Here is a 20,008-nt window from a genome sequence, read left to right as displayed (position 1 = left end):
ACCCCACTAGTTATATCTTGCCAACCAGAAAAAGACCCATTCATCCGGATAGCCTGCTGTCGGCTAGCCAGTCTTCTATCCTAGCTAATAAATTACCCCATATCCCACATGATCTTACCTTTTGTGCAGCACCTTTCCAAATGCCTTCTAGAGGTCCAGACATACTAGAGCTACAGGATCCCCATTATCCACTTGGCTTGTTACAACTTTAAAGAACTCGAGCAAATTTCAAACATGATTTAACCTTCATAAAAACTATTCTGACTTTAATTACTTGCTTTTCGACTTTCCAATTGTCCTGTTATTACTTCCTTATGTCACGATATCCTAGGCAAACTCGTGGTCAGTTCCAGTCCCCCTCGACCTGGGGTCGCAACATAAGTGAATTAATACATAACTCTTATAACCTTGTCGAGATTTTGGGCCTAGACTGAGATGCAGACCCCAGATTTTTAAGTAAAACGCTACCAAGCTGTTTATTAATAACAAGGGGAAAGATGAATATGTGAAGTAATAACAGAACAATGGTCCAACAATCTACCTAACCCCAAAACCCTGTTCCACCCTCCACCCAGACACACACTGCGGAAATGAAGAGGAAAGGTTTAAAATGAAAAAGGGATTAATAGTAATGAGATTATTCTTTGCTGCTGACAGCACTTTGTAACCAGCCATCTCCTAATCATGTATCCAATCAGAAACTGCAGACTGTAGAAGCTTTCTAAATCAACAGGCAGAGAGAAAGAACGAGATTTAAAACTGCCTCATGCCTGGATATCTTCACACCACACAGAAAATGGCACTCTTCAGAAGATCCACCTTCTGGAACTTTCTGTCTTGCCCCACAAACCACAGGGCCCAATAGGAGAAGGCTGCAAATTGTACATTTTGCGATTGACTGCTTGCCAAATCTATCAAATCATCATCACCGGTTCTGCCACATAACATGAATGGGATATGTTCGCTTGGTCCATCATGATAGGGGTTCCAATTCTGTCTAAAATCCATAGTTTAAACAGAAATCCCAGATGCTGTCGCAACATTGTAGCAGCTATCAAGAAGGCAGGCAGCAGGGCGGGGATAAAAAGGAGAGCACAGGACAGACAAAACATGCATAGAACATACAGTGCAGAAGGAGGCCATTCGGCCCTTCAAGTCTGTACCGACCCACTTAAGCCCTCACTTCCACCCTATCCCTGTAACCCAATAACCCCATCTAACCTTTTTTTGGTCACTAAGGGCAATTTATCGGGTCAATCCACCTAACCTGCACAACTTTGGACTGTGGGAGGAAACCGGAGCACCCGGAGGAAACCCACGCAGACATGGGGAGAACGTGCTCACTCCGCACAGACAGTGACCCAGCAGGGAATCGAACTTTGCACCTTGGCGCTGTGAAGCCACATGTGCTACCATGCTGCCCACGTGCTGTAAAAAAAGGTTTTACTACAGTATCTTAACACTTAATAATAGATTCTAATAATTTCCCGATGAGAGATGTTAAATTAACTGGTGAATGGTTTCCTACATTTTACCTCCCTCCCTATTTGAATAAGGGCATGAGAATTTTTCTCACCCACTGGAACCTATCCCACATCCAGGGAATTTTGGAATATTATAGTCAATGGATCCACTATCTCCCCATTGCTACTTGCTTTAAGACCCGAGGATGTAGGCCAGCAGACCCTGGGTACTTGTCCACCTTCAATCACAACAGTACATTTTCCCTATTGACAATGATTGTTCTAAGTTCCTCCCTTTTCTATTACCTCTGCATTACGTGTTACTATTGGGATGGAATATTGATTTAGCATCTGCCATTTCTGGGTTCCCCTCTATTAATTCCTCAGTCTGTCCACCAAGGGACCGTATACACTTACTCTCTTCCCTATGGAAACTTGCTATCCTCATTTATATTTTGTGCTAGCTTTCTTTCATAATTTACCTCTTTTTATTACGTTTTTCATAATCCTTTGTTGATCTTTAAAAATTTTCCCAATCTTCCAGACTGTTGCCTGGCCTTTGCAATATGTTATGTTAGTTTTGTCTTTATGCTATCTTTAACTTCCTTGCTTAGCCATGGATGCTTTTTCCTTTCTTATATCTTTTCTTCCTTTCTGGAATATAGTTTAGTCGGGAAGAATTGAATATCTCTTCAGAGACCCTTAACTATGAGGTAATTAATGAATCCTCCTCATTACACAATACCTATAGATTACTCCGAGCAGGGACTTCTTTCCTTTGCTATTTTTTATTTCTACACAGACTGATACCACATCTTGATCTCCAGTGCTTATATCGTTTCTCACAACAGCACCGATCGCTTCCTTTACCAGCAAAGCTACACCACCTCCTTTATCTATCTCTCTATCCTTTCAAAATACTGAGTCCCCTTGTTAGCCAACGAGAGGCGAGGCCATATTGGATTTGGTACTGGGTAATAAACCAGCACAGGTGTCAAAGTTGGAGGTAGATGAGCACTTTGGTGATAGTGACCACAATTCGATTACGTTTACTTTAGCGATGGAAAGGGATAGGTATACACCGCAGGGCAAGAGTTATAGCTGGGGGAAAGGCAATTATGATGCGATAAGGCAAGACGTAGGATGCATCGGCTGGAGAGGAAAACTGCAGGGGATGGGCACAATGGAAATGTGGAGCATGTTCAAGGAACAGCTACTGCGTGTCCTTGATAAGTATGTACCTGTTAGGCAGGGAGGAAGTGGTCGAGCGAGGGAACCATGTCAAGAGGAAGAAGGAGGCTTATGTAAAGATGAGACGTGATGGTTCAGTTAGGGCGCTTTGAGAGTTACAAGTTAGCTAGGAAGGCTCTAAAGAGAGAGCTAAGAAGAGCCAGGCGAGGACATGAGAAGTCCTTGGCAGGTAGGATCAAGGATAACCCTAAAGCTTTCTATAGATATGTCAGGAATAAAAGAATGACTAAGGTAAGAGTAGGGCCACAAGAGTGGGAACTTGTGCATGGAGTCTGAGGAGATAGGACTTCCGGTGGCTGCGATGACGTAGGAAGCCACACATTTGGGAGCTCCCGTTTTAAACGGACTTTTCGGCTCTTTTTAGAGCTCAAAACGGAAATTTTTCGACATCTCCCGGTGGGGGAAGGTGTGCTGAACGATTTTCCCCGCAGTCCATGACTCGAACTCGGAGTGGAAAGGGGGAAAAAACGGCAGCAGCTCCCCAGAAAAAACGGGGGAAGGAATCCAAGATGGCAGCCGGAGTAGCTCCAGAGGAGTGGAGGCTGTGGGCCCAGGAGCAACAAGCTGCTCTCCTGCGCTGCTTCACAGACTTCAAGGCTGAGGTACTGAGCTCTCTGCAGGAAACAAACAGAAGGCTGTCGGAGATTCAGACCACCCAGGGTGCTGCCATCAAGGATTTGCAGACGCAGGCCACTGAACGAGAGGAGGAGGCAGTGGTCCTCGTGAGTAAGGTGGAGGGGCACGAGGCACTCCACAAGAAGTGGCAGGAACGCTTCGAGGAGCTTGATCACCGCATGAGGCGGAAAAACCTGCGGATCTTGGGCCTTGCAGAGGGGCTGGAGGTGTCGGACCTGACAACCTATGTGGCTATAATGCTGAACTCGATAGTGGGGGCTGGGTCTTTCCATCTGCCCTTGGAGCTGGAGGGAGCGCACAGGGTGCTGGCCAGGAGGCCTAAGGAAAATGAACCCCTGCGTGCGGTGCTGGTGAGGTTCCACCGGTTCAGTGATCGGGAGTGTGTGCTGCGCTGGGCGAAGAACGTGAAGAGCAGCAAGTGGGAGAATGGGGGTAGTACGTATCTCCAGGATTGGAGTGCGGAGGTGGCTAAGCGGCGGTCCGGATTTAATCGGACGAAAGAGGTGCTTTACAGGCAAAAGATAAAGTTTGGAATGTTGCAGCCCGCGCGCCTGTGGGTAACTTATTCGGACCGGCATTATTATTTTGATTCCCCGGAGGTGGCGTGGGCCTTCGTGCGGACGGAGAAACTGGACTTGAACTAGGGGTTGGGGGTTGCGGGGTCGGTTGTAATATTTTAGTACTGGATTCGGCTGTTGCTGTGTTCTCTTCTTTTTTTGTACTTTTACAATTTTGATATGGTTATTTACGGGGGTGTTGTTGTGCTATGTCTTTTTTTTGCTGTGGGGCATTGTTTGAGTTTTGTATCTTGCGGGGAGGGTCGGGGGGGGGTTTGTTGTATTCTATGTCGGGTTGGGGGTATGGAGTGGGGCTGGTATTTGGGAGCTGCGTCAGAAGGGTGTGGTGGGGCAGTGCGAAAGCGCGGGCTTTCCTCTGGTTTCCCGCGCTGCGGGGCTGGGGGGGCGGGTGACGGGGGAGGCGGGCCTTAACTGGTTCTTCCCCGCGCTGGAGCGGTGCCTGGAGGAGGGATAGATTGGGGGATGATCCCACTTTGGGAGGGGTCGGGTTATTGGCTGGAGTTTCCGGGGTCAGCAGAAGTTAGCTGACCCACGGAAATACAATGGAGGACGGTTCGCGGCTGGGAGGGTTCCTAGCCTGGGGGGAAGGGAGGGGGGGGGAAAGGGGAATACCGGGTTGCTGCTGGTAGGGTCAGGAAGGAGCTGGTGGGGGCTGGGGGGACAGAGGAGAGGTGTTGTCGCTGTGGGGACTGGGTCGGGCAGGGGGTGCTGGCCTGGGGCGGGCAGTCGACGGGCTATGGCTAGTCGACGGGGGAGGGGGGCGAGACGCCCTCTGATCCGGTTGGTCACCTGGAATGCGAGAGGGTTGAATGGACCGGTGAAGCGGTCGAGGGTACTGGCTCATCTGAAGGGGCTAAAGGCAGATGTGGCAATGCTTCAGGAGACCCACCTGAAGGTGGCGGACCAGGTCCGCCTGAGGAAGGGATGGGTGGGGCAGGTTTTCCACTCTGGGTTGGATGTGAAGAACCGGGGAGTGGCGATTCTGGTGGGGAAAAATGTGTTGTTTGAGGCATCGGAGGTGGTGGCGGATAAGGGGGGTAGGTATGTTATGGTTAGGGGCAGGCTACAAGGAGAGAAGGTGGTACTGGCTAGTGTGTAGAACATAGAACATAGAACAGTACAGCACAGAACAGGCCCTTCGGCCCTCGATGTTGTGCCGAGCAATGATCACCCTACTTAAACCCACGTAACCTGTATACCCGTAACCCAACAATCCCCCCATTAACCTTACACTACGGGCAATTTAGCATGGCCAATCCACCTAACCCGCACATCTTTGGACTGGTGGGAGGAAACCGGAGCACCCGGAGGAAACCCACGCACACACGGGGAGGACGTGCAGACTCCACACAGACAGTGACCCAGCCGGGAATCGAACCTGGGACCCTGGAGCTGTGAAGCATTGATGCTAACCACCATGCTACCGTGTATGCCCCAAATTGGGACGATGCGGGCTTTATGAGGCGTATGTTGGGACGGATCCCGGATCTGGAGGCGGGAGGTCTGATCATGGGGGGGGGACTTTAATAGGGTGTTGGATCCTTCACTGGATCAGTCCAGCTCTAGGACGGGTAGGAGGCCGGCGGCGGCCAAGGTACTGAGAGGGTTTATGGATCAGATGGGTGGAGTGGATCCATGGAGGTTTGTGAGGCCGAGGGCACAGCGAGTACTCTTTCTTCTCCCACGTACATAGGGTCTCTCTCGGATAGATTTCTTCGTGGTGAGTAGGGGACTGATTCCGAGAGTGGAGGAGGCCGAGTATTCGGCCATTGCAATCTCCGACCACGCTCCGCATTGGATAGAGTTGGAGATGGGGGAGGTGCAGGACCAGCGCCCGTTGTGGCGGTTGGATGTGGGGTTGTTGGCGGAGGAGGAGGTGTGTAGGAGGGTCCGGGCAAGTATTGAGGGGTACCTCGAGGTGAATGATACGGGGGAGGTTCAGGTGGGGATGGTCTGGGAAGCCCTGAAGGCAGTGATTCGTGGGGAGCTGATATCCATCCGGGCACACAGGGAGAGGAGTGAGAGGGATAGACTGGTGGGAAAGATGCTGGAGGTAGACAGGAGGTATGCAGAGGCACCAGAGGAGGGACTGTTGGTGGAGAGGCGCAGCCTGCAGGCTAAATTTGATTTGCTGACCACTTGAAAGGCGGAGGCACAGTGGAGGAAGGCACAAGGGGCAGTGTACGAACATGGTGAAAAGGCGAGTAGGATGCTGGCTCATCAGCTCCGCAAGCGGGATGCGGCTAAGGAAATTGCTGGAGTGAGAGACAAGAGTGGGAATGTGGTGCGGAAGAGGGTAGAGGTGAATGAGGTCTTCAAGGACTTTTACGGGGAACTGTACCGGTCGGAGCCAACGGGGAGAGGAGGGGAATGGAGAGGTTCCTTGACGGGCTTTCTTTCCCGAAGGTGCAGGAGGAGAAGGTGGAGGGGCTGGGTGCGCCGATTGAGCTGGAGGAGCTAGTTAAGGGGATCGGGCAGATGCAGTCAGGGAAGGCACTGGGGCCGGATGGGTTCCCGGTGGAATTTTATAAAAAGTTTGGGGACCTAGTGGGCCCCTTGCTGGTGCGGACACTCAACAAAGCGTGGGAAGGGGGGACTTTGCCCCCGACGATGTCGCGGGCGCTGATCTCGTTAATTTTAAAGAGGGACAAGGACCCCCAGCAGTGTGGTTCATACAGGCCCATATCTCTCCTCAACGTGGATGCTAAGGTGCTGGCAAAAATCCTGGCCACCAGGATAGAGGACTGTGAGCCAGGGATTGTGCACGAGGACCAGACAGGTTTTGTGAAGGGAAGGCAGCTGAACACGAATGTCAGATTGTTGAATGTCATCATGATGCCGGCGATTGAGGGGGAGGCAGAGATAGTGGTGGCGCTGGATGCGGAGAAGGCCTTCGATAGAGTGGAGTGGGGGTACCTATGGGAGGTGTTGGGGAGGTTTGGATTTGGTCAAGGGTTCATTAGATGGGTAAGGCTGGTATATGAGGCCCCGATGGCGTGCGTGGCCACGAATAGGAGGAGGTCGGAGTACTTCCGGCTTTACCGAGGGACCAGGCAGGGTTGCCCCCTGTCCCCCTTGTTGTTTGCACTGGCAATCGAGCCGCTGGCGATGGCATTGAGGGATTCAGAGAGGTGGAGAGGCTTGGTGCGAGGTGGAGAGGAACATAGGGTGTCGTTGTATGCCGATGACCTGTTACTGTATGTGGCGGACCCGGTGGGAGGGATGCCGGGGGTGATGGAGCTGCTAGCTCAGTTCGGGGCCTTTTCAGGTTATAAATTAAATTTAGGCAAGAGTGAGGTGTTTGTGGTGCACCCTGGAGACCAGGAGGAAGGAATTGGTAGGCTCCCGCTTAGGCGGGCAGGGGAGAGCTTTAGGTACCTGGGGGTGCAGGTGGCCAGGGACTGGGGGACTCTTCACAAGCATAATTTCACCAGACTTGTAGATCAGATGGAGGAGGAGTTCAAGAGGTGGGACATGCTGCCATTACCGTTGGCGGGGAGGGTACAGTCCGTCAAAATGACGGTGCTTCCGACGTTCTTGTTCCTCTTCAGTGCCTGCCCATCTTTATCCCCAGGGCCTTCTTTAGGAGAGTGACTAGCAGTATTTTGAGCTTTGTGTGGGCGCATGGGACTCCGAGAGTGAAGAGGGTGTTCCTGGAGCGAGGGAGGGATAGAGGCGGGCTGGCGCTGCCCAACCTTTTGGGGTACTATTGGGCGGCCAATGTGTCAATGGTGCGTAAATGGGTGATGGAGGGGGGAGGGGCGACGTGGAAAAGAATGGAGATGGCGTCATGTAGAGGTACGAGCCCGGGTGCCATGGTAATTGCGCCGTTGCCGCTCTCCCCTAAGGGGTTTACCACGAGCCCGGTGGTGGCGGCGACCCTAAGAATATGGGGTAGTGGAGGCGGCATAGAGGAGAAACAGGGGGCTCGATGGAGGCTCCACTGGGTGGCAACCATCGGTTCATCCCGGGGAACAAGGATGGGGGATTTAGGGGGTGGCAAAGGGCGGGCATCAGCAAATTGAGGGACCTGTTTATTGGCGGGAGGTTTGCGGGCCTGGGGGAACTGAAAGATAAATTTGGCCTTCCCCAAGGGAACATGTGCAGATACTTGCAGGTAAAGGCGTTTGCTAGGCGACAGGTAGAGGGATTCCCTTTGCTGCCCTCGCAGGGGACGATGGACAGAGTGCTTTCGGGGGTGTGGGTAGGAGAGGGGAAGGTGTCTGGCATCTATAAGGTAATGCAGGAGGTGGAGGAGTCGTCAGTGGAGGAGCTGAAGGCTAAATGGGAGGAGGAACTCGGGGAGCAGATAGAGGACGGGACTTGGGCGGATGCCTTAACATAGAACATAGAACATAGAACACTACAGCGCAGTACGGGCCCTTCGGCCCTCGATGTTGCGCCGACCTGTGAAACCATCTGAAGCCTATCTGACCTACACTATTCCATTTTCATCCATATGTCTATCCAGTGACCACTTAAATGCCCTTAAAGTTGGCGAGTCTACTACTGTTGCAGGCAGGGCGTTCCACACCCCTACTACTCTCTGAGTAAAGAAACTGCCTCTGACATCTGTCCTATATCTCTCACCCCTCAATTTAAAGCTATGTCCCCTCGTGTTGGTCATCACCATCCGAGGAAAAAGACTCTCACTGTCCACCCTATCTAACCCTCTGACTATCTTATATGTCTCTATTAAGTCACCTCTCAGCCTTCTCCTCTCTAACGAAAACAACCTCAATTCCCTGAGCCTTTCCTCGTAAGACCTTCCCTCCATACCAGGCAACATCCTAGTAAATCTCCTCTGAACCCTTTCCAAAGCTTCCACATCCTTCCTATAATGTGGTGACCAGAACTGCACGCAGTACTCCAGGTGTGGCCGCACCAGAGTTATGTACAGCTGCAGCATGACCCTGTGGTTCCGAAACTCAATCCCCCTGCTTATAAAGGCTAGCACACCATATGCCTTCTTAACAGCCCTATTAACCTGCGTGGCAACTTTCAAGGATTTATGTACCTGGATGCCGAGATCTCTCTGTTCATCTGCACTACCAAGAATCTTGCCATTAGCCCAGTACTCTGCATTCCTGTTACTCCTTCCAAAGTGAACCACCTCACACTTTTCCGCATTAAACTCCATCTGCCACCTCTCAGCCCAGCTCTGCACCTTATCTCTGTCCCTCTGTATCCTATAACATCCTTCAGCACTATCCACAACTCCACCGACCTTCGTGTCATCTGCAAATTTACTAACCCATCCTTCTACACCCTCTTCCAGGTCATTTATAAAAATGACAAACAGCAGTGGCCCCAAAACAGATCCTTGCGGTACACCACTAGTAACTGAACTCCAGGATGAACATTTGCCATCAACCACCACCCTCTGTCTTCTTTCAGCTAGCCAATTACTGATCCAAACCGCGAAATCACCTTCAATCCCATACTTCCTTATTTTCTGCAATAGCCTACCGTGGGGAACCTTATCAAACGAAGAGAGTCAACTCTTCCTCCTCATGTGCGAGGCTTAGTCTCATCCAATTTAAGGTGCTGCACCGGGCCCACATGTCCGGGACTAGGATGAGTAGGTTCTTTGGGGGTGAGGATAGGTGCACCAGATGTTCGGGGAGTCCAGCGAACCACGCCCATATGTTCTGGGCATGCCCAGCACTGGAAGAATTCTGGAAGGGGGTGGCGGGGACGGTGTCGAGGGTGGTCGGATCCAGGGTCAAACCAGGGTGGGGACTCACGATTTTTGGAGTTGCGGTAGAGCCGGGAGTGCAGGAGGCGAAAGAGGCCGGTGTCCTGGCCTTTGCGCCCCTAGTAGCCCGACGAAGGATCCTGCTAGTGGAAGGATGCAAGGCCCCCAAGTGTGGAGACCTGGATCAGTGACATGGCGGGATTTATAAAACGGGAAAGGGTCAAATTTGCCCTGAGAGGATCAATACAAGGGTTCTATAAACGATGGCAGCCTTTTCTGGACTTCCTGGCTCAAAGATAGGTATCTTGGTCAATAGCAGCAGCAATCCGGGGGGGGGGGGGGGGGGGGGGTCCTTATTGTAGTGTCTATTCTGTAACTTTATATTGTGTTAATTTGCATTGCTGTTAAAATGCTGTGTTCATGGAGGTGGGGGCGAATGTTTATGATTGTTAATGTTATTGTTATTTTTGGTAGTTTTACTTTGTTGTATAAATTCAAAATTTTTCAATAAAAATTATTTCAAAAAAAAAGATAGGAGAGGTGCTAAATGAGTATTTTTCGTCTGTATTCACACAGGAAAAAGACAAAGTTGTCGAGGAGAATACTGAGATACAGGCTACTAGACTAGAAGGGCTTGAGGTTCATAAGGAGGAGGTGTTAGCGATTCTGGAATGTGTGAAAATAGATATGTCCCCTGGGCCGGATGGGATTTATCCTAGGATTGTCTGGGAAGCTAGGGAGGCGATTGCTGAGCCTTTGGCTTTGATCTTTAAGTCATCTTTGTCTACAGGAATATTGCCAGAAGACTGGAGGATAGCAAATGTTGTCCTGTTGTTCAAGAAGGGGAGTAGGGAAAACCCCGGTAACTATAGACCAGTGAGCCTTACTTCTGTTGTGGGCAAAGTCTTGGAAAGGTTTATAAGAGATAGGATGTATAATCATCTGGAAAGGAATAATTTGATTAGAGATAGTCAACATGGTTTTGTGAAGGGTAGGTCATTGAGTTCTTCGAGAAGGTGACCAAACAGGTGGATGAGGGTAGAGCAGTTGATGTGGTGTATATAGATTTCAGTAAAGCGTTTGATAAGGTTCCCCACGGTAGGCTATTGCAGAAAATACAGAGGCATGGGATACAGGGTGATTTAGCAGTTTGGATCAGAAATTGGCTAGCTGATAGAAGACAAAGAGTGGTGGTTGATGGGAAATATTCTGACTGGTGTCCAGTTACTATTGGTGTACCACAAGGATCTGTTTTGGGGGCGCTGCTGTTTGTCACTTTTATAAATGACCTGGAGGAGGGCGTAGAAGGATTGGTGAGTAAATGTGCAGATGACACTAAAGTCGGTGGAGATGTGGACAGTGCAGAAGGATGTTACAAGTTACAGAGGGACATAGATAAGCTGCAGAGCTGGGCTGACAGGTGGCAAATGGAATTTAATGCAGAAAAGTATGAGGTGATTCATTTTGGAAGGAATAAGAGGAAGACAGAGTACTGGGCTAATGGTAAGATTCTCGGTAGTGTGGACGAGCAGAGAGAAAGTTGCCACCCAGGGTTGAGAGGGTTGTTAAGGCGTACGGTGTGTTGGCTTTTATTGGTAGAGGAATTGAGTTTCGGAGCCATGAGGTCATGTTGCAGTTGTACAAAACTCTGGTGCGGCCGCATTTGGAGTATTGCGTGCAATTCTCATTAACTATGAGGAGAAGTTAGATAAACTATGTCTGTTCTCACTGGAACGACGGAGGTTGAGAGGCGACCTGATAGAGGTCTACAAGATTGAGTGGCATGGACATAGTGGATTGTCAGATGCTCTTTCCTAGGGTAGGAGAGTCAAGTACTCGGGGACATAGGTTCAAAGTGTGTGGGGAAATGTTTAAAACTGATGTGCGAAGCAAATATTTTCACACAGAGGGTGCTGCCTGGGGAGGTGGTGGGAGCAGGTATGATAGCGGCATTTAAGGGGCATCTAGACAAATAATGAATAGGGTCGGAATGTAAGTGCATACGGTTTTAGTTTAGGCAGTTTAGTTTAGTTTATGGTCGGTGCAGGCCTGGAGGGCCGAAGGGCCTGTTCCTGTGCTGTTTTGTTTTTCATTTTGTTCTTTTCCTGTGTCTTGTCCTGTGGCACCTTTTTCAAAGCTCTTCTTGGCCCCGACCTATCCCTGACCACCTATATTGCTCCACCTTCTCAACAGCATAAAATTGAACACTTGTTTACCTCTTTAACTCTGTTTCTCTCTCCACAGATGCTGCCAGATCTGCGATTCTTTGCAGAGTTTTCTGTTGATAAATCTAAAATAATGCACATTTTACAAGTCTTTAATTCACAGCCATAGTAACATTGAATGGCTTTAGCTCCTGCAGTCAGTAATTAAAAAGAGCAGTGAGCTGCTTTGGTAAGAGTACCAATACCACGGGCTACCATTTAATAAGGACATAAGGACATAAGGACATAAGAACTATGAGCAGGAGTAGGCCATCAGGCCCCTCGAGCCTGCTCCGCCATTCAATGAGATCATGGCTGATCTTTTGTGGACTCAGCTCTACTTTCCCGTCTGAATGCCATAACCCTTTATTCCTTTATTCTTCAAAAAGCTATATATCTTTATCTTGAAAACATTTAATGAAGGAGCCTCAACTGCTTCACTGGGCAGAGAATTCCATAGATTTGCCTCAATTTGGATGAAGAAGTTCCTCCTAAACTCAGTCCTCAATCTACTTCTCCATATTTTGAGGCTATGCCCCCTAGTTCTGCTTTCACCTGCCCGCATCTATCCTATCTATTCCCTTCATAATTTTATGTTTCTATAAGACTCCCCCGCATCCTTCTAAATTCCAACGAGTACAGTCCCAGTCTGCTCAACCTCTCCTTGTAATCCAACCCCTTCAGCTCTGGGATTAACCGAGTGAATCTCCTCTGCACACCCTCCAGTGCCAGTACGTCCTTTCTCCGGTAAGGAGACCAAAACTGAACACAATACTTCAGGTGTGGCCTCACTAACACCTTATACAATTGCAGCATAACCTCCCTAGTCTTAAACTCCATCCCTCTAGCAATGAAGGACAAAATTCCATTTGCCGCCTTAATCACCTGTAATCCAACTTTTTGCGACTCATGCGCGCGGACACCCAGGTCTCTCTGCACAGCAGCGTGTTTTAATATTTTATCATTTAAACAATAATCCTTTTTGCTGTTATTCCTACCAAAATGGATAACCTCACATTTATCAACATTGTATTCCATCTGCCAGACCCTGGCCCATTCACTTAAACTATCCAAATCCCTCTGCAGACTTCCAGTATCCTCTGCACTTTTTGCTTTACCACTCATCTTTGTGTTGTCTGCAAACTTGGACACATTGCCCTTGGTCCCCAACTCCAAATCATCTATGTAAATAACAATTGTGGGCCCAACACTGATCCCTGAGGGACACCACTAGCTACTGATTGCCAACCAGAGAAACACCCATTAATCCCCACTCTTTGCTTTCTATTAATTAACCAATCCTCTATCCATGCTACTACTTTACCCTTAATGCCATGCATCTTTATCTGATGCAGCAACCTTTTGTGTGGCACCTTGTCAAAGGCTTTCTGGAAATCCAGATATGCCACATCCATTGGCTCCCTGTTGTCTACTCCACTGGTAATGTCCTCAAAAAATTCCACTAAATTAGTTAGGCACGACCTGCCCTTTATGAACCCGTGCTGCGTCTGCCCAATGGGACAATTTCTATCCAGATGCCTCGCTATTACTTCCTTGATGATAGATTCCAGCATCTTCCCTAATACCAAAGTTAAGCTAACTGGCCTATAATTACCCACTTTCTGCCTACCTCCTTTTTTAAACAGTGTGTCACGTTTGCCAATTTCCAATCCGCCAGGACCACTCCAGAGTCTAGTGAATTTTGGTAAATTATCACTCGTGCATCTGCAATTTCCCTAGCCATTTCATTTAGTACTCTGGGATGCATTCCATTAGGGCCAGGAGACTTGTCTATCTTTAGCCCCATGAGCTTGCCCACCACTACCTCCTTAGTGATAACAATCGTCTCAAGGTCCTTGCCTGTCATTGCCCCATTTCTATCAGTCGCTGGCATGTTATTTGTGTCTTCCACTGTGAAGACCGACCCAAAAAACCTGTTCCGTTCCTCAGCCATTTCCCCATATCCCATTATTAAATCTCCCTTCTCATCCTCTAAAGGACCTTAGCCACTCATTTAAAAAAATATATTGGTAGAAACCTTTACTATCTGTTTTTATATTCTGAGCAAGTTTACTCTCATAATCTATCTTACTTTTTATAGCTTTTTTGGTAGCTTTCTGTTGCCCCCAATTTCCCAATCCTCTAGTCTCCCACTAATCTTTGCCACTTTATGCTTTTTCCTTCAATTTGATACACTCCCTTATTTCCTTCCATACCCACAGTCAATTTTCCCTCTCTCTACCGTCCTTTTTCGTTGGTATAAATTTTGCTGAGCACTGAAAATCGTCTGGAAGGTTCTCCTCTGTTCCTCAACTGTTTCACCATAAAGTCTTTGCTCCCAGTTTACCTTAGTCAGCTCTTCTCTCATCCCATTGTAATCTCATTTGTTTCAGCACTGGTGTTTCATTTTACCTTCTTACCCTCCATCTGTATTTTAAATTCCACCATATTGTGATCGCTCCTTCCGAGAGGACCCCTAACTATGAGATCATTAATCAATCCTGTCTCATTACACAGGACCAGATCTAGCATCACTTGTTCTCTCGTAGGTTCCATTACATACTGTTACACAGGAACAAGTCTAGGACCACTTGTTCCCTCGTAGGTTCCATTACATACTGTTACACAGGACCAGATCTAGGACCGCTTGCTCCCTCGTAGGTTCCATTACATACTGTTAATGTATTCTGCAGGAGATTGAGTTAATGGAAGCTATTCTGAAAAGCAAGCAGGAGAACACAGAAGCATGGGATCAGCGCAGTACTCTGAGTGTGCGCACTTCTCTGAGCCGCCATGAGAGGAACCGCATCCTGTGGGAAGAGGTGACAGTAATTGAAGAGGATACCACCAAAGTGACTGCATTACAACTGCGTTTGGATGAGTCCCAGAAAACTCTACAGAAAGAGAGGGAGTAAGTGCAGGAGGGCAAAACCTCCCAAAGAATCTTTCTTTTTTAACCATCTTTCTAAGAAGAACGTTGTTGAGAAACTCAATGATGAGCTGTCCATTACTAAAGAGTCAGCTCGGAGTGGGCTTAAATTTATTTGCATGTTATTTCTTTACATGTTTAATAGGACGCAAAACAGTGATGCAATTTCTCAACTGTGATGTGTGATATCACAGTTGCACTTCCATCCACTTTGAATGGGCAACTATTAGGAACAAAAGCATTGTGCCCAAAAATGGCTACACACAATCAATGTGGACACACACCAATGGACGACCAGGCCATTCCCAAGTGTGCAAAGGGGCTGTAGCGGGAAACATCTGCTGCAACTTCTGTTCACAGTGCTTCACAAACCTCTCAATGTCGGCAGCTATGTCAGGCCACCAAGCATAACTCCTGCCGAGCATCTTTGTTTTTGACACACGCCTAAGGGCACTATGTAATTCAGTCACAAACAACTCCCTTCCTGGTACAGGGGCAACCTTCCTGGTTCAGGGACGACTACTCTTACTCCTATGATGCCATCTTCACAACTTAATTTGTCTTTCCGATTATAATATGGCTTTTCATCTCTTCAGACACTGGCTCGTTGGCCTGTCCTGTGCTTCACTTTGGACAATAGTGGGCCTCTGCTGGTCCAATACTTGATTTACTGCTTTAAAATTGGCAACTGTCCAAGAACCTTAGTGCCATCATAACTTCCTGTGGCACTGGGTCGAGTGCTACATTCTCAGGCAATGATCAGTGACTGACTGCATCCACATCATTTGCTATCTGTGTTCCAGTCCACTGTTGGAATGTATACTCATGTGCTGATAAGATTAATGCCCAATGCTGAATCCTTGCTGGTGCGATTGGCAGAATAACCCAGCCGTCCTCAAAAAGACCCAAAGTGGTTTGTGGTCCATTATAGTGATAAAATACTTTCCATACACATACAAGTGAAACTTCTTTACATCACACACGACCACCACCTCCTTTTTCAATCTGAGAATGGCCTGTCTCTGCCTCTGAGACGGTTCTGGAGACATCCTTTTAGTCTCTCAGGCTCATCATCCATTATACGAGACAAAATTGCAGCAATGTCATAAGGAGAGTGATCACAAGTTAACACCAATTTTCTGAATTGGTCAAAGTTCACCAATAAACATGATTGTAATAACTGTTTTACTTTGTTCTGGGCAGCACGGTAGCATAGTGCAATTGCTTCACAGCTCCAGGGTCCCAGGTTCGATTCCCGACTGGGTCACTGTCTGTGCGGAGTCTGCACATTCTCCCCGTGAGTGTGTGGGTTTCGTCTGGGTGCTCCGGTTTCCTCCCACAGTCCAAAGATGTGCGGGTTAGGAGGCTTGGCCATGATAAATTGCCCTTAGTGTCCAAAAAGGTTAAGTGGGGGTTGCGGGAATAGGGTAGATACGTGGGCTTGAGTGGGTTGCTCTTTGTAAGGGCCGATGCAGACTCGATGGGCTGAATGGCCTCCCGCACTGTGAATTCTATGATTCTATGATTAAGACCTCACGGCGCCGAGGTGCCAGGTTTGATCCAGGCTCTGGGTCACTGTCCGTGTGGAGCTTGCACATTCTCCCCGAGTTTCGCCCCCACAACTCAGAGATGTACAGGGTAGGTATATTGGCCACGCTAAATTGCCCCTTAATTGGAAGATTCTGTTGGGTCTTTGGTAACACGTGTATGGGAGCCAACGATGTTGACAAATTTGCCAGAAACACCACAACAATTCTTATTAATTCCTAATAAGGACTTAAGCTCTGATGTGTTTCTGGGGACTGGTGCTACCTTTATTGCTCTAACCTCGGGTGGGATTCTCTCAGGCAGAGCCGCCTCGGAGAATCGCAAATCGCGCCGTTATTTCTTGCGACGCCGGTCCAATGCCGTTTCGCGATTCCCAGAACAGGCGAAAACGGCGTGATCGGCGCCGCACTGCCCGGAGAATCGCCCGAGGGGGTCAATTTTCGATTCTCCGGGTTCCCGGGGATTCTGCGGCCCGAATAGGCCGAAGTCCCGACGACGTGACCTGGAGTCACTCCAGCGACGTTCTAATCTGCTGCTAAAATTCGTCAGCCAGTTGTGCTGGAGATCTGACAGCAGGCCTCTGAAAGAGAGGATGAGGCCTGAGCCCTTGCAGTAAAGGTGGAGATGCACGAGGCGCTCCATAAAAGTGGCAGGAGCGGTTCGAGGAGATGGAGAACCGGTCGAGGCGGAAAAATTTGCGGATCCTGGGCCTCCCGGAGGGGCTGGAGGGGTCAGACCTGGGGGCCTACGTGGTCATCCTGCTGAATTCGCTGATGGGAGCTGGGTCCTTCCAGGGGCCCCTGGAGCTGGAGGTGGCCCACAGAATACTGGCAAGGAGGCTCGAGCCGAATGAGCCGCCACGGGTGGTGCTGGTGCGGTTCCACCGGTTCGCTGACCGGGAGTGTGTGCTCAGGTGGGTCAAGAAGGAGCGGAGTAGCAGGTGGGAGAACGCGGTGGTACGGATCTACCAGGACTGGAGTGGGAAGGTGGCTAAGCGGAGGGCCGGGTACAACCGGACGAAGGCGGTGCTGCACAGAAAAGGAGTGAAGTTCGGCATGTTGCAGCCGGCGCGTTTGTGGGTCACCTACAAGGACCGACACTTTTACTTCGAGTCCCCGGAGGAGGCGTGGGCCTTTGTGCAGGCCGAGAAGTTGGACTCAAACTGAGGGTTGGGTGCGGGGGTCTGTATGTAACTGTTATTTTCTGAGGGGGGGTTTTCTGTTTAATGCTGGTTCTGTGTCGTTTTCAGGGCGTGTGGGGCACTGTTTATTTTGCGTGGGTTCGGTGGATGGGCTCGAGGAGGGGGGTAGGCTTGCAGTGTGGGGAGCTGATGGTGGGAAGGGGGCTGGGGCCCCGCGAGGGGTTTGGGCCGACAATGGGAGCTGCTTTCGAGGAGGCGGGATCGGACAGGTGGAAAGCGCGGGGTCAGCTGGCTTGCGGGAGTACTATGGAGGGAGTAACGCGGCTAGGGGAGCCCTAGCTGGGGGGCGGGGGGGGGGGGGGGGGTACCGGGTTGCTGCTGGAATGGCCAGGAAGGAGCTGGAGTATGCAGGGGGGGTCGAGATGGGGGTTTGCCGCCGTGGGGAACGGGCCGAGCGGGGGGCGCGGGCAAGTGTCGGGCAGAGGAAGGGTTATGGCTAGTCGGTGGGGGAGGGGGGCAGGGAGCCCCCTGATAGAATATAGAACATTACAGCGCAGTACGGGCCCTTCGGCCCTCGATGTTGCGCCGACCCGTGAAAACATCTGAAGCCTATCTGACCTATACTATTCCATTTTCATCCACTTGTCTATCCAGTGACCACTTAAATGCCCTTAAAGTTGGCGAGTCTACTACTGTTGCAGGCAGGGCGTTCCATACCCCTACTACTCTCTGAGTAAAGAAACTGCCTCTGACGTCTGTCCTATATCTACCACCCCTCAATTTTAAGCTATGTCCCCTCGTGTTGGTCATCACCATCCGAGGAAAAAGACTCGTGGCTCCGAAACTCAATCCCCCTACTGATAAAGGCTAGCACACCATATGCCTTCTTAACAGCCCTATAAACCTGGGTGGCAACTTTCAGGGATTTATGTACCTGGATGCCGAGATCTCTCTGTTCATCTACACTACCAAGAATCTTGCCATTAGCCCAGTACTCTGCATTCCTGTTACTCCTTCCAAAGCAAACCACCTCTCACTTTTCCGCATTAAACTCCATCTGCCACCTCTCAGCCCAGCTCTGCAGCTTATCTATGTCCCTCTGTAACCTATAACATCCTTCAGCACTATCCACAACTCCACCGACCTTCGTGTCATCTGCAAATTTACTAACCCATCCTTCTACACCCTCTTCCAGGTCATTTATAAAAATGACAAACAGCAGTGGCCCCAAAACAGATCCTTGCGGTACACCACTAGTAACTGAACTCCAGGAAGAACATTTGCCATCAACCACCACCCTCTGTCTTCTTTCAGCTAGCCAATTACTGATCCAAACCGCTAAATCACCTTCAATCCCATACTTCCTTATTTTCTGCAATAGCCTACCGTGTGGAACCTTATCAAACGCCTTACTGAAATCCATATACACCACATCAACTGCTTTACCCTCATCCACCTGTTTGGTCACCTTCTCAAAAAACTCTAAGGTTTGTGAGGCATGACCTACCCTTCACAAAACCGTGTTGAGTATCGCTAATCAACTTGTTCTTTTCAAGATGATTATAACCTTTTCCAACATTTTACCCACAACCGAAGTAAGGCTCACAGGTCTATAATTATCAGGGTTGTCTCTACTCCCCAGGGGAGTAGAGACAAGGGGACAACATTTGCTATCCTCCAGTCTTCCGGCACTATTCCTGTCGACAAAGACGACATAAAGATCAAGGACAAAGGCTTCCCAGAGAATCCTAGGATAAATCCCATCTGGCCCAGGGAACTTATCTATTTTTACACTTTCCAAAATTGCTAACACCTCCTCCTTGTGAACCTCAATCCCATCTAGCCTGGTCGACTGTACCTGAGTATTCTCCTCGACAACATTGTCTTTCTCCAGTGTAAACACTGACAAAATATCCATTTAACGCTTCCCCTATCTCCTCTGATTCCACACACAACTTGCCACTACTATCCTTGATTGTCCCTAATCTTACTCTAGTCATTCTTCTGTTCCTGATATACCTATAGAAATCCTTAGGGTTTTCCTTGATCCTATCCGCCAACGACTTTTCGTGTCCGCTCCTCGTTCTTCTTAACTCTCCCTTTAGGTCCTTCCTGGCTAACTTGTAACTCTCAATTGCCCTAACTGAGCCATCATGTCTCATCCTAACATAAGCCTTCTTCTTCCTCTTGACAAGTGCTTCAACTTCCTTAGTAAACCACGGTTCTCTTGCTCAACAACTTCCTCCCTGCCTGACAGGTACATACTTATCAAGGACACGCAGTAGCTGTTCCTTGAAAAAGCTCCACATTTCGATTGTACCCATCCCCTGCAGTTTCCTTCCCCATCCTATACATCCTAAATCCTGCTGAATAGCATCATAATTGCCTTTCCCCCAGCTATAATTCTTGCCTTGCGGTATATACCTATCCCTGCCCATTGCTAAAGTAAACATAACCGAATTATTTTTTTATAAATGTTTTTTTATTGAGTTTTCATATTTTATATATGACAAATTACAAGTTATTAGAGAGAGAGAAAAGAAAAAAAAAAGGAAAACAC

The 20,008-nt window shown here is 49.0% G+C and overlaps 1 protein-coding gene across 2 annotated transcripts in view; it reads left to right on the top strand.

Annotated features, from left to right (window-relative positions):
* LOC119971539 (coiled-coil domain-containing protein 102A-like) overlaps positions 1-20,008 on the top strand; it is a 185,107-nt gene that overhangs the window by 31,995 nt on the left and 133,104 nt on the right. For both annotated transcript variants that reach the window (XR_005461867.1, XM_038807195.1), the window contains exon 3: positions 14,524-14,741. Coding sequence is in view for 1 of the 2 variants with exons in the window: in XM_038807195.1 (XP_038663123.1) it covers positions 14,524-14,741 (218 nt within the window). In the remaining variant the exon portion in view is untranslated. The remainder of the gene's footprint in view (positions 1-14,523; positions 14,742-20,008) is intronic.

This window comes from Scyliorhinus canicula, chromosome 9, assembly GCF_902713615.1.
Source record: "Scyliorhinus canicula chromosome 9, sScyCan1.1, whole genome shotgun sequence".
NCBI lineage: Eukaryota > Metazoa > Chordata > Chondrichthyes > Carcharhiniformes > Scyliorhinidae > Scyliorhinus > Scyliorhinus canicula.
The sequence above is the reverse complement of the archived record's forward strand: the minus strand, read 5'-3'. Positions and strand labels throughout refer to the sequence as shown.